General features: G+C 33.0%; 1 protein-coding gene across 1 annotated transcript; it reads right to left on the bottom strand.

Moving 5' to 3' along the window:
* Positions 1-1,402: 1,402 nt before the first annotated feature.
* Positions 1,403-10,922, bottom strand: LOC121997290 (ATP-dependent Clp protease proteolytic subunit-related protein 4, chloroplastic-like). Its single transcript, XM_042551635.1, has 7 exons — positions 10,513-10,922; positions 9,933-10,136; positions 8,565-8,620; positions 6,551-6,677; positions 6,312-6,389; positions 1,770-1,883; positions 1,403-1,682 (listed from the first exon to the last, which is right to left on the bottom strand). Exons 1-7 carry the CDS (start codon positions 10,795-10,797, stop codon positions 1,602-1,604), a joined length of 945 nt encoding a protein of 314 aa, XP_042407569.1. The 5' UTR covers positions 10,798-10,922; the 3' UTR covers positions 1,403-1,601.
* Positions 10,923-15,639: the final 4,717 nt, after the last annotated feature.

The raw sequence follows: 15,639 nt of genomic DNA, 5'->3' as shown, positions 1-15,639 counted from the left end.
CAATAGTCACATTTGCTACGATGAGAGGTGTCCACTAGATAACACCACCATCACCATTACACCTCCACAACCACCTCCTGTGACCCATATCAAGCTGACAGAATAGATTTTATCTAAACACGATTGAAGTGTTAAGACTTTACATGCTTAATTATATCAAAGAACCCACTTAGAGTTGTGAAATTCTTTAAAATCACACTTAACTTCCAAAATTTATCAAAGGACACATTATTTCCCATTTTACGCCTTTTGCTAATCACTGTAATATTACATTGAATTTATACAACACCACAATAGTTTGCGGAAATTTATACAACATCACAATAGTTGGAAGAAGGGATAAAATGAGAAATAAATGTCATTTGAAAATTTTAAAAGTTAAGTACCCTACTGAGAATTCCGTAACTAATGCACCCTTTAGTCAATTGTTGTTTATTTTATTGTAGTAAAAAGATAAAAACAATCACCCCAACAGCTCCACATACTTTTCTGAGGAGATAAATTATTATTAATTCTAAAAGTATAGGTTGTTCTCGCCAACACTCAAAAGTCAACCTCATCTCATATCAAGAACATCTTTACTTATCTTATATTATGTGTTAATTATTATTCCAAAGATTAATAATCATCCGTGATTTATCTTCTCCGTGTTAACCCTGAGACGGATTGACGAAGATGCTGGGGACGAGCGTATTCACCTTTTACCATAATGAACATCTTTACTTATGATTCTTTTGGGATGATCTAATAACTAGCGCATGAAATATTATCACTATAAAGTTTGAAGTTCAAATTTCAATAAAATCGAAATAAATACTTTTCTTATATGTTAATCACTATTTCAAAAACTAGTAACAGTCCATAATTTATTTTCTCCGTGTTGACCTTAGGACGGATTGACGGGGGCACTGGAAGCGAACGTATTCACCTCTCAAGATAATCTAATGCCTAGCATATGAGAAATTGCAACCATAGAATCTAAGGTTCGAATTTTGACAAAATCGAGATAAATATCTCCCTTATATGTTAATCACTATTCCAAAGACTAATAATCGCTCGTAATTTATCTCCTCCATATTGACCCTAAGATGAATTGACGAAAATATTAAAGACAAACGTATTCATCTTTTATCACTATGAACAACTTGCTAAGTATATTATTTGAGCTCGGTAGTTCTTTAGTGAACTGGTCAATAATCAATTGAAATAAATATAAAAAAATTCTAGGCATTTCAACTTTAAATAAAGAAAGAAAAACCTTGGATCCGCATATGCTTCCAACTTGAGACGACATTTCCTCGGAGTTGTAGGCACCTCCCACATCAAACACCAGTTGCAGGGGGGCGCTGCAGCAGAGTCCGCAGCTCAGGAAAGAATAATGGTAAACAACAATAGCAAACGATTATTCTTGCAGCATGACATTTCTCATAGACATTTTCACAATAGCATGATAACAAACTTCGCTTAATTTAAGTTACAGCAAGCCACGCATAAAGTATTAATTTTTTTTGAAATAAACAAATAAATAAATAAGGATGCAGCTTGCATTTCTACAATAATCACAAAATGTAATCTGACATTTTTGTTATAAGCCATTAGCATTAGACAGTCTCGGCGAGTTGTCCTCTTTTAAGATCAGAGATAACACTTCGATCTTCCGGACCTTTTTCGTTGTACAATACCTGATGATAAACAAAAGTTTTCGATAGTTTCTGCATTGAGTTTTAAAAAATGAAAAAAGAAAGACACAACTTTTGCGGAATATTTACCTTATCAATGATCCCATATTCGACTGCTTCACTAGGACTGAAATATTTAGGACGTCTGATATCTTCCTCGATCTGGTCCCGGGGTTTTCCAATATGTCTCGAGTAAAGAGCAACCTGAACAAGTTCAAGGTCAGTTTTGAAGTCTGTAATATGTGAAATGGGTTTAGTATAACGTTCTTACTTATTTCTCATCTAATCCACGTTCAAATGTCAGAAAATGAAAACATACTTTTGTGACTAACAGAAGAGAATTAAGTTGGAGAACATAAAAAAGGAATCAAAGAACAAATGGGCGGCTAGACATGGACCTAGTAAAAAAAAATCAGTGTAGAAAACTGCTGAATTTTTCTGCTGAATGATCAGCGTTTTTGGGGTAGCAATCTTCAGCATTTTGAATGTTAATCATCATGCATGCATACAATAGAAGCCAAGACAACTAATCATGCGCCTAACGCACCTGCATTTACCTTCCTTCATATCCATAGAGCCGGTATTAGAGGGAACATTAAGATAGCGGATCTACCTTTTCTTTTTTAAGAGAAACAAGTTGGAGAACATAAAAAAGGATGTAGACATATCTAGTAAGAGGAGAATAAGGAAAAAAGTAAGTCAAGTGCTACCACCAATGTCAGGTCATACATTCTCATTGCTATCTCTCAGGGAAGCAAGATTCAAGCAGATCACACACCCGGCTTGATGGAAATATTAGTGGAAACCTATAACTCCGCCCATGACAACCGGTTATGGCCGGTCCCAAGTCCGGATAAAGGAGGAGGGTTGCGTTAGGTTGCCAGCCAGTATCAAATTATGGCAAATATTCAATGAATGAATCCATTAAATTATTGTGCTAATGCTAAGTTGTTCCCCGGAAGGAACGCGTTGCAGGGTCCGACTGTAACGTCTCGGTAAGGACCGCTACATATCCAGAACTCGGATGTAGTGATAAATATGCAAGAGTTCGCGTTACAAGGTCCGACTGTAACGTCTCAACAAGGATCGCTACATCTCCATGAGAACTTGGGTGTAGTGTTAAATAGGCAAGAGTTCTCACACCATAGGTTAGATAAAAACATATATGATAGGAAAACTATTAATCTAAGATTTGGAACATGGAACATAGGAACTCTCACTGGTAAATCAATGGAGGTAGTAGATATGATGATTATGAGAAAAATTAGTATTTTGTGTGTACAAGAGACAAAATGGGCAGGTGAGAAGGCAAAGATGATAGAAAACTAGGGTTTTAAGTTATGATACACTGGAAAGAGAAAAGCAAGAAATGGAGTGGGTATTATTGTATATAGTTTGTTAAATAATGAAGTTGTAGTAGTAGTTAGAAAAGGAGATAGAATTATAGCCCTTAAGATAATAGTGGCGAAAGAAACTATGAATATATACCACAAGTAGGATTAGATGAAGTTACCAAATCAAGGTTTTGGGAGAACTTAGATGAAATATTACAAACTATTCCACCAAAAGAAATGATTTTAATAGGAGGTGATCTAAATGGGCATGTCGGAGTGAAAAATAAGGAATATGAGAGAGTACATTGGAGTTATGGGTTTGGAACGAGGAATGAGGAAGGGAAAACTATATTAGATTTTGCGATAACATATGACCTTATATTAGCTAATACGTTTTTTAAGAAAAGAGAAGAACATTTAATCACATTCAAAAGTGGGAATAATAAATCGCAAATTGACTTTCTTATGGTTAGGAAGAAGGATAGAAAGATTTGTAAAGATTGCAAAGTCATCCCTGAAGAAAGCTTAACTACCTAACATAGGGTAGTAGTGTTGGATATACGCCTCAAACATAGTATCAATAGAAAAAAAAATATATACAATTCCTAAAATTAAGTGGCGGAAGTTAAAGGATGGGAAACAAAATATATTTAAGGAGAAGGTAGAAGTACAAGCATTAGGTGAAATATACGATGACTCTAATACAACATAAGATAAGATGGTATCAAAGTTGAAAATAGTAACTAAGAGTGTAGTCGGTGAGTCAAAGGGACATGCACCACTAAGTAAAGAATCTTAGTGGTGGAATGAGAAAGTACAAGAGAAAGTGAAGGAAAAACAAATAGCTTATAAGTAATTATATATTTGTAAGAACGAGGAAAACTTAAAAAAATATACAATAGCCAAGAAAGAAACTAAGAAAGTAGTGAGTGAAGCAAAAAATGAAACTTTTAAACAGTTATATCAAAAATTAGATACAAAAGAAGGGGAAAGAGATATTTATAGAATAACTAAAGTGAGAGAAAGAAAAACAAGAGATCTTAGCCAAATAAAATGTATTAAAGATGAATGTAATAGAGTATTAGTAAACGATGGAGAAATAAAAGAGCAGTAGAAGAAGTATTTTCATTAACTTTTTAATGAAGGTTTAAGTGACCAACTTACCTTAGGTACTTTAATTAGGTCAAATGAGCATAGAAATTTTAATTTTTATCGTAGAATTCAAATTTCAGAAGTAAAACAAAATTTAAATGAGATGCACAATGAAAAAACCGTTGGACCGGATGATAATCCGATAGAGGTATGGAAGTGCTCAGTGAAACAAGGTATTGAATGACTTACAAAATTATTTAACATGATATTGAAAACGAAAAAAATGTCTGATCAATGGAGGATAAGACTCTAGTTCCCTTATATATGAATAAGGAGATATACAAAATCAGGCAAACTATAGGGTATTAAACTAACGAGTCATACTATGAAACTTTGGAAAAAAGTAATAGAAAAAGATTAAGGAAGGAGATCACGTGACGAAAAATCAATTTGGGTTCATGCTGGAAAGTCGACAATAGAAGATATACATCTCGACAATTAATTGAAAAATATCGGAGCAAAAACAAGATCTACACATTTCATTGACTTAGAAAAAGCATGATAGAGTCCCAAAGAAATTATAGAGAATTTTAGAAAAAAGAGGTGTTAATGTAATATATATTGAACTAATTAAGGATATGTATGAGGATATAACGACCAGAGTAAAGACTTCAGGCGGAGTAACTGAAGCATTTCCAATAAAGATAGGGTTACATCAAGGATCAGCTCTAAGTCTCTATCTTTTTACACTAATTATGGACGAACTCACTGCGCACATTCAAGACACAGTACCGTAGTGTATGTTGTTTGCAGATGATATTATTTTGGTAGATGAAACACGTGAAGGAGTAAATGCTAAGCTAAAATCTTGGAGGGAAACACTAGAAGGGAAAGGTTTTAAGCTTAGTAGATTGAAGACAGAATATATGGAATTTAAGTTTAGCAATATTAGAAGTAATGAAACAATTGTTAAGATAGGAGAGAACGAGTTGCCCGGAACCGAGAGATTTAAATATTTAGGATCATTTTTACAAAATGATGGAAGGATTGAGAGAGATGTCTTAATACAAACAGGATGGGTGAAATGGAGAGGAGCGTCGAGTGTTTTATGTGACCGTAAAGTACCTCTTCAACTTAAAGGTAAGTTTTATAAAATCGCAATTAGACCTGCTATGTTATATGGAGCTGAATGCTGGGTTATGACTCGAGCACATGAGCAGAAGATGAGAGTTGCAGAGATGAGGATGTTAAGGTGAATGTGTGGATATACGAAGATGGACAAAATAAAAAATGAGAGCATAGAAAAAGTCGGAGTTGCATCTATTGAGTTAAAACTCTGAAACACATTTAAGATGGTACAGACATGTACTTAGACGGCCAATAAATGCTCCAGTTAGGCGATGTGAAACTATGATAAACATGCATATCAAACGAGGAAGACCAAAAAAAGACTTGGTTAGCAACAATAAAACAAGATAAAATTTATTTAAATATAAATGATGATATAATAGGAGATAGAGCTCAATGGCGTAAAAGGATTCATGTAGCCGACCTCACCTAGTGGGAAAAGGCTTGGTTGTTATTGTTGTTGTATAATTTCCTCCTTGTTGGTCTACACCAGGTTCGTTAAACCAGATCTATCACCCTCCACCGTCCAATATCATTCAAAAAGGATCAGAAACCAAGAAAATAACATCAGCTCGTTGATTAGGTATATGGGCCTGAGCTTAGCAGTACATTGAGTCTCATTCAAACAGAAAGAATCAACTGTTTTTGTCAATGCCAGGTTCACATTGTGGATTGGTCCAGACTTGAACAGGAATGTAGGCAGGAGTTAAATAGAATATCTCTACCAAAAACTTGTAAGGTAAATCTAAAACTCTTGAATGATATTTTCTGCAATCAGCTACTTTTTCTATCATCGATAATCTTTTCCACTGTAGTTTTAAAAAATGTTCAATGTTTCGTGTGCAGGGAGAACAACCACACATAGAAGGTTGTCTCTTACCAGCTCAATAACATCCAAGATGTGCCATGATGTCAAGAACATAGAGAGACAACATAGATTTGACTATCTTAAACGAATTAATATTTACAATAAGAAATAATAATTTTTAACAAATCATGCTTGTGCTCAGGATATAAATGATCTTAGCTGAACTCAAAAATAGATAATGTTTGAACAGTTTAGAGAATAATGACTTACCAATTCAGCCTTCACATTGCTTATTTCTTTTCTTGCAATGTCAACATCTGACGCTTGACCTTGAAATCTTGCAATTGGCTGTAGATATGAGCACAGTTTCAGTCATCTGAATATGCACTCAACAAACTAGAAATAAAGATATGCTACTGGCTTCAGTGAATTACAGGCAGAATAAGGAGAAATGCATTCGACAATTCAACTTATAATATCATGAGATAGGTGGAGATTACTAACCCTACCTGCCTTATCATTATTGTTGATGATGGTAAAGCAGCACGGTTTCCTTTAGCACCAGCAGCCAAGAGTAGTGCAGCTTCTCCCCAAGCATTGCCAATGCACAGTGTGAATATTGGAGTTTTAATATACCTGTATTTTGAAAGTAAGAAGTGCATTTGCACATATATTTATGTTCATGTACATCACAAGTGATACATTCTGTTCTAAAAAGAAATGAGAAAAAATATTAAATAACAGCCATTTCAAAGATTCACATTCTAGGTGAAGTGGTCCATAAGCATTAAAGAAAAGAAGACAATCCCGTAGAAAGATACATTTTACCTTGTAGACACAACACTAAAATAACTGTCATAAGAAAAAAGGTTTCAGTCATGAAATAAAACCGAACGATTAGCAAAAAAGCAGTTCAAAATTGACTTGATATTGAATTTTAAATCCTTCAAATTAACCATCAGAAAACCAATATCATTCAAATCACCTCTGTAATAATAATTGTCGCTAATTGAAGTCTGGTCATATGAACTTATAATAGATTTTCAAAAACAAGCTTGAAGATTCAGCATAGCTTCGAACTTTTAAATTTTGATAAATGACCAAAGCAAGATGTTTTACTTGTTTGAGGTTCATCTTCTCAACCTATATTACCTCTGATTGCAAATACAGCCATTCTAATGGTGACAATTAAGTTATCTACCATATTGAAACCATAGCACAAGTATCATAACAATGCCAGTTGTATTTTACTTCTTTTTTTAGAGTATGAATTATAGTTCTCTCTTATCCATTGTCAATCTTGTTCCTCCATTGTTTGTTTCCATTTTTAGGGTATCTTTTTTGGAGAAAAACTGAGATATCATTTCCAAGAGAATCTGAGTTATGAAAAAAAACAAACAAAAAAGGCAGCTCCCGCCATGCGGGGTTCCGGGGAAGGATCCATTGTACGCAGCCTTACCTACTTTTTGCAAGAGGCTGTTTCCAGGATTCGAACCTGTGACCTTTTGATCACATGACAACAACTTTACCGTTGCGCCAAGGCTCCCCTTCAATCTGAGTTTTGAAAGATTAAGAAATTTTAGCTGTAAAGCGTAGCAAACAAAAACATCTAGATTCTGATCTCCTAGAAAACAGCACACCCAACACACACTAGGCATGTCTTGCAGTAGACTGAATTTTCTTTCTTGCATCACATCTTTTAATCTCCCTTCTTTGCTGTTACTTTTTCTTAATCTCACATGTCTCTTTTCTTATTTGGTTTCACTTGATTGTACTGCTAATTCTTTTTTTCTCTTTCAATGTATCTACTTGACGTCTTGACCCTTCTCTAACTTTCCATGGTAAAAATTGCTAAAGCATGAATAAAAACATCCATTGAATGAGCATGACAAAAATAAGAACCTGAGGATCAAACTTACTAGCTTTAAAGTTTAGATAGTTTTTGGTTCCTTAAAGGATACGTTAGTAAACTAACTCCCAGAATTTTTCATGCCAAGTAATGATTTAATATATTAATGTGATCTTTATCTATTTTATTCGCTAATAAATATGTAGTCAGAAGAGGAGCCTTGGTGCAACGGTAAAGTTGTTGTCTTGTGATCTAAAGATCACGGGTTCGAATCCTGGAAACAACTTCTTACAAAAAGTAGGGTAAGGCTGCGTTAAATGGATCCTTCCCCGGGACCCCACATGATGAGAGCTTCGTGCACCAGGTTGCTCTTTTTTAATAAATATGTAGTCAAAGAGTTATAGTATACTTAAATAGTCAACTAGCTCTTGAATTTATTTGTATTCTCAACATTATTGATTCTAGAAACATTATTCCTTAAAAAACTAACAATGGGATTTATACTTCACAAAATATAAGCACTCTAGTTCGTTCAAGTAAATGCTTAGCACTTGAGCAACATAGGACAGTGGCAGCTTGTAGCATCCAATGCTTTTGGTAAGTGGCCAGCAGATTAGAAACAAAGTAAATAGAAAAACTATCATAATTTAAAAAGAATGAGCAAAGGAATAAACCTCATGACATCATAAATTGCAAAGGCCTCTGTTTCATAACCCAACTTTTCTCCACCCTAGAGGAACATAATAAGGTGTGTTCAGAAAAAAATCTCTGCAATGCAATGTTCAGAAAAAACAAAGAAGCATAGGTGTCAATGGAACAACAGGAAGCTACTAAATGATCAAATTCTGGAACAAAAATATGGAGCAACATAACCTAGATTCATATTTATGATTTTTACAAGAAATTCATTGATGGTAATACTATTTAGATACAGTAGTCTTTGATAATACAGATCAATAGATAGTGAACAAAACAAATTCTAGAGGGTTCATCCGAATCATCCCAGCAAAACTAGCTTGATCAAGATAAGAAGTAAATTGCTCAATGTATTCAAGTGCAGAGAATTACGCTAGTTCCATTTGATCATACAAGTCAAAAATGCATTTTTAAAACCTAAACAACTCAATAAAATACCCACATTGCTATTTCCAATTTAAATTATAATCTAAGATGACTTTTAATTCTATACTTAACTAAGACAATGAAGCTATTAAGTCTCATTGCCCCAAAAATAAGAATATAGCTATTTTTCTTACTACTAAATGGAAGTTTACAAGATCATACAAACCATATCTAGTAGTGAGAAATAACATAGAGATGCTAGAAGTGCCATTAGATACAGATTATTTCTATCAAAATAGACAGTTAGACACTAAGCAAAATAGACATAACACTTCCAAAACCAAGACCAAAAGGAACAAATGAAAAACAATGAACCAAAAACTATCATGAAATGAAGCAATTCAAATGCAAGCCAAGTCACAGGGGAGAAGCACTCATGATATTTTAGTCTACATGGCACACAATCTCATCCCAAGTTAGAGAAGTATGACGCCATTCAGCAAATGCTTCGACTAGAGATTTGGCGGATGCCATGAGCCAAAGTTATACTACTACCCAGAAAATAGAAATGAATTGGAGAGCATCATTGCTGCTATCTAGTAAAGGGAAAACACAATCAAAAGGATATTGCAGTCCATATTATGAATGGATCCACATGTTGGGCGCAAAACATTGGATAAACCAAACTGGAGATTTTAAAAGCCATCAGCCCATATATATTTCAACACGAATATGAAACATCCAAAGGTAATAAAACAACTTCAACTATAACAACAAAAGCTTTATATGACAAAAATAGTATGTACAGAGCTACCAAGGCAATCAATGTCATGTATCCACTTAAACTAAATGAATGAATTAACAACAGATGATGAATGAACAAGTTGTACACACATTTTCAATGCATTACAATACCCAATAATGCAGCATGACATTATGGTAAATTAGTGTAATCCTTCAGAAATGGCATATCTACTAACTTTCGTTGTACCAGTAGAATTAATGTATAGGTATATTGGCTTCTTAGCATCCTCATATTGAAGATATAGGAACTCTGCCATCATTAACTCTGTCACTGCTGGAACAAGACACATGCCCAAATATACTATTCGATTTTTATACAAGTAAGAAGCTAGATCGGGAGGCGGTTGCTCCCATGCTGTTCCTCTCAAGAAAGGAATGACCTGTTAAAAAGTGCAATCATGAGTAAAACACTATGAATGATTCATAACAAATAAAATCAACAATGCTGGTAATGACAGACGTTTTTTTTTCATAAAATGACAAAGCTCTACACTAACTAATATATTTCCACCGACTCTCAAAAAGAAATTAATGTCTCAAACAATAAACTAACGTATCTAATAAAATCTCCATGTCCGTGTACCAGATAAATATCGAATTGTTCGTTTTGAAGTAGAAAATAAAAGAAATCGAAAAAAAGAGGATTTTGAGCTTAACTCTCATAGTAATCAGAGAAGAAGGTCTCTACGATCTGGGGGGAAAGTTTACAAAGACATCAGAGGCAAAGACAACTTTTTTTTGTTGTTGTTATTTTACCATGGTAACGACGCCACTCTTTGGGCGCCGACCGTAGGATAGAGTAGGCAGCTTCAGGGAGGGAACCCTTATTCCGTTGAAGTCGCTATGGACGCTCCCGATACCGAGGAAAGGAGTAGCGACGACGCCGCAACTCAGGGAAGAAGGCCTCGAGGGAGCGGAAGAAAAGGAGGCGGAGCCCCTCGGCGCTGTTCTGCCGCTGCTCCACGACGATCTGGGAGAAACGGACATAACGCGATTGGCATCGGCAGGGATTGAGCGCAGCGAGGAGAAGGCAACCTCCATGGCGTATCACCTTCCCTTCTCTCTCCGGCAAAAGATGGATCCGGCGCTGGATCGAAGTGAATAGGCGAACCGAGATTGGGAAGCAACGGCAGCAGCAGCAAAAGGAAGAGGCGGTGTGGCTGGGCCTGGGTTTATCACGCCCAGCGCACGTGCGAAACCACCAGGATTAATATAGTCTCTGAGATAAGATTTTAAAAAATGATACCAAGTAGGGATCATCATGTTCATGGATAGGATTGGTTTAATTATTAAAGTAAAAAATTATACGATTTTATTAGATCGGATAATGTAATATCTAATTTTATATTCAACGATTTTTATGTATTATATATTCGATGAATTATCAGTTATTTGAATATTCGATCCTATATTTAATGAAATATAAAATATAAATATAAATATAATAAAAAATAAAATATTTTAAAATAATTATAGACATTACTCGTTACACGTTGTAGTAACTAATTGGCAATAGACGTATAGCAGCTTATCGACAATAGCTACTACAACGTGTAATAGCTTATCAATAGTAATTACTACAAGTAGGGATGATTACGGATCGGGTTGATTCAATTATTGGAATAAAAAACTATCCGACCTTACTAGATCAGATAATGTAATATCAAGACCCTATATCCGGTTCTATATCTGGTAGATTTTTTTTTGGTTCAGTTTGGGTCGATATGAGTAGGTTGGTAAATTTGATGGATTGACGGCTCACCGAGAAAAAAAAAATCTTAAGAAAAACACATAAAATTATTATAGTTGATATATATATAAGTTTTAAAAGTTTACATAAGTGAATTTAGATCAATGGTTAAGCTCCATTAGTCGCTATTTTAATTTGTTAGTTTTCCCCCTCCTTTAATGTCAACTATGTATCAAAAGTGGAGGATTAGCAACAAATATAATTAACATCAACTTTAATTTTCATTATATCCGGAGAATAGCTAAAACGGTAATAAGAATACTAAATTATTTATTAAAATTTAAAGTAAAACTCTTCTGTGTTTTGATTACTTTTATTTGCTTCTATATTATATAATCATCTATATAATAATGGATGAATATTCTAGAGTGGTGTGTATTTTAAGTTATTTCGTTAATATTATTGATTTTACTCTAATGCTTAAGTTTCAATTTCGTTTTTATTAAATATGAAGTTTTGTTGTTTAGTTCCAAGAGTACGTTTGGTTCAAATTATAATGTATAATTTTAGTTATGTAATTATCAAGTAATCACATAATTAAGATTATGAGAATAAAACACAACTAAGTGTTATTTGGTTCAACTTAGTTAATGTAAAAAAAAAAATATTTGTTTGAAAATTTTAATAAATAATCTAGTTTAATATTTTACTATATTACCCTTAGTTACAAAATTAACCATATATTATTATTATTATTATTATTATTATTATTACTTTTTTTAAACTCTACATTTTTTATTTTTTATTTTTCATGTTTTTCTTTATTTTTATGTGTTTTTTATTATTATTTTTTTTATTTCTTTTCGTTTTTATTTTTTTAAAGTTTTTTAAAATTTTGTACTTTTTTTTTCCATTTTTCTATTTTTATGTTTTTTATTTTTTTTTTCTATTTTTATTATATTTATTTATTTATTTATTTATTTATTTTACATTTTTTAATTTTTTACGTTTTTTCTATTTTTATGTTTTTTTATTTTTAATTTTTTTAAATGTTTTTTCTATTTTTAAAATTTTTTATGTTTTTTAAAATATTTTATTTTTTATTTTTCATTACATTTTTATTTTTATCATATTTTTCTCTTATTCGAGGGTATTTTGAGTAAAAAAATTTCGTTAACCATGGAATCAAGAAAAACTCTAGTTTTATTAGGTTTTTCGATTTTCGGATTGTATGTCCCTTTTGCTGACGTGTCAGGCATGAAACATTACTCGAGAATTATCGATTACCTAAATCAAATAAGATTTTCGTTGATAACCTTAAATGGATAATCAAAATTATGAAGGATAACTCCGAACCAAAGACACTTCAAAGTTTTTCTCCTATGCAAGTTTGAATTCCCTGTTGGATCATCCTCTCTTTATTCCAATACTTAATTTTTGAATGTCAAGGAATTATTCTACTGGTTGAGGAAATTAGAGATTTCGAGATCCATCTTTGAAGACAAGCATGACATAGTGAAATTGATGAGAAAGTTAATGGAAGCATTGCCTATTTGTCTTTCAAGTAACCAAAGCTTATCGAAAATCACAAGATGATTCCTCAAAAATTAGAGCAGGTATAACCTTATCTTTGCCCTCTAATTTAAACTTTTGTAGTGACTGCCACGTGATATTGTGGTAAAAAATAATATGCTCTTTCCAACGACATGATATTATAGATTTTACGATAAACTACAGACAGATAAATTAAGATACACAATAATTTCTTAAATAGAAATAAACCCCACGAAAATTAACTTATCATCCTAATGTGGTAAATTATCACTCGAGTACTCATTGTGCTAAGCCCGCAACTATCCTGTGTTATTGCTACTATAGCAAGACTTAATTCCTTAAATATAAATTTTGGGTATTGTTTTGAGATGATTGACTATGAAGAATTTAGAGTTAGTGTTAGAAAAGAATGTTTTTTAAATGCAAAATATTATGCAGAGTGTTGGTACTATTGTTTTTCATGTAGAAACTTTGATATGCTCAAATTTCACATGTTCACGTAGATATTAATTTTCTTCTCAGAGTTGCAAAAATTGGAGGATATCTTTCAGAGAATTTGTCAACAGCGGCTATGAATGCATTGAGAGTTATTGATGTGACATATAAATCCTTTTGGAATTTGGCCGTAAAGTTGTAAATGAATCAAGCGTTCGTGAACAAATTTAGTGTTCGACTTGATAAGAGCTTATTTATATTCGTTCAATATAAATAAGATTAATTAAACAAACAAGCTTGAACAACTCGTTAAGCTAAACAAACAAGCTTGAACACATATGTGTTCAGCTCGTTAACGTTCGTGAACAACATTCGTGAACAACATTTGTGAGCAATGTTCATGAACCATATTCATTAATAAAACTCTTTTCAATACAACAACAACTAAGCCTTTTCCCACTAGGTGGGGTCAGCTGTATGAATCCTTTTACGCCATTGAGCCCTATCTCCTATTATATCATCATCTATATTTAAATAAAGTTTATCTTGTTTTATTGTTGCTAACCAAGTCTTTTTTGGTCGTCCTCTTCCTCGTTTGATATGCATGTTTATCATAGTTTCACATCGCCTAACTGGAGCATTTATTGGTCGTCTAAGTACATGTCCGTACAATTTTAAACGTGTCTCTCGGAGTTTGTCCTCAATAGATGCAACTCCGACTTTCTCTCTAATATTCTCATTCTTTATTTTGTCCATCTTCGTATGTCTACACATCCACCTTAACATCCTCATCTATGCAACTCTCATCTTATGCTCATGTGCTCGAGTCATAGTCCAACATTCAGCTGCATATAACATAGCATGTCTAACTGCGATTTTATAAAACTTACCTTTAAGTTTAAGAAATATTTTACGGTCACATAAAACACCCGACGCTCCCCTCCATTTCATTCATCCTGCTTGTATTCTATATAAGACATCTCTCTCAATCTCTCCATCATTTTGTAAAAATGATCCTAAATATTTAAATCTCTCGGTTCCGGGCAACTCGTCCTCTCTTATCTTAACAATTGTTTCATTACTTCTAATATTGCTAAATTTAAATTCCATATACTCTGTCTTTAATCTACTAAGCTTAAAACCTTTCCCTTCTAGTGTTGCCCTCCAAGATTCTAGCTTAGCATTTACTCCTTCACGTGTCTCATCTACCAAAATAATATCATCTGCAAACAATATGCACCACAGTACTGTGTCTTGAATGTCCTTAATTAGTTCAATATATGTTACGCTAACACATCTCTTTTCTAAAATTCTTCATATAATTTCTCTTGGGACTCTATCATAAGTTTTTTCTAAGTCAATGAATATCATGTGTAGATCTTATTTTTTGCTTCCGATATTTTTCAATTAATTGGCTTCCGATATTTTTCAATTAATTGTCTAAGGAGATGTATAGCTTCTATTGTCGACCTTCCAGGCATGAATCCAAATTGATTTTCTGTCACTGTGGTCTCCTTCCTTAATCTTTTTTCTATTATTTTTTCCCAAAGTTTCATAGTATGACTCATTAGTTTAATACCCCTATAGTTTGCACAATTTTGTATGTCTCCCTTGTTCTTATATAAGGGAGCTAGAGTACTTATCCTCCATTGATCAGACATTCTTTTCGTTTTCAATATCATGTTAAATAATTTTGTAAGTCATTTAATACCTTGTTTCCCTAAGCACTTCCATACCTCTATCGGAATATCATCTGGTCCAACGGCTTTTCCATTATGCATCTCATTTAAAGTTTGTTTTACTTCTGAAGTTTGAATTCTACGATAAAAATTAAAATTTCTATGCTCATTTGACCTAATTAAATTACCTAAGTTAAGTTAGTCACCTAAACCTTCATTAAAAAGTTGATGAAAATACCTCTTCCACCGCTCTTTTATTTCTCCATCATTTACTAATACCCTATTACATTAATCTTTAATACATTTTATTTGGCTAAGATCTCTTGTTTTTCTTTCTCTCACTTTAGCTATTCTATAAATGTCTCTTTCCCCTTCTTTTGTATCCAATTTTTGATATAAGCATTCAAAAGTTCTATTTTTTGCTTCACTCACTACTTTCTTAGCTTCTTTCTGGGCTATTGCATATTTTTTTTTAAGCTTTCCTCGTTCTTACAAATATATAATTCCTTATAAGTTATTCGTTTT

Source organism: Zingiber officinale, chromosome 6A, assembly GCF_018446385.1.
Source record: "Zingiber officinale cultivar Zhangliang chromosome 6A, Zo_v1.1, whole genome shotgun sequence".
Classification (NCBI taxonomy): Eukaryota; Viridiplantae; Streptophyta; class Magnoliopsida; order Zingiberales; family Zingiberaceae; genus Zingiber; species Zingiber officinale.
Note: the sequence above shows the minus strand (reverse complement) of the source record. Positions and strands in the feature narration are given on the sequence as shown.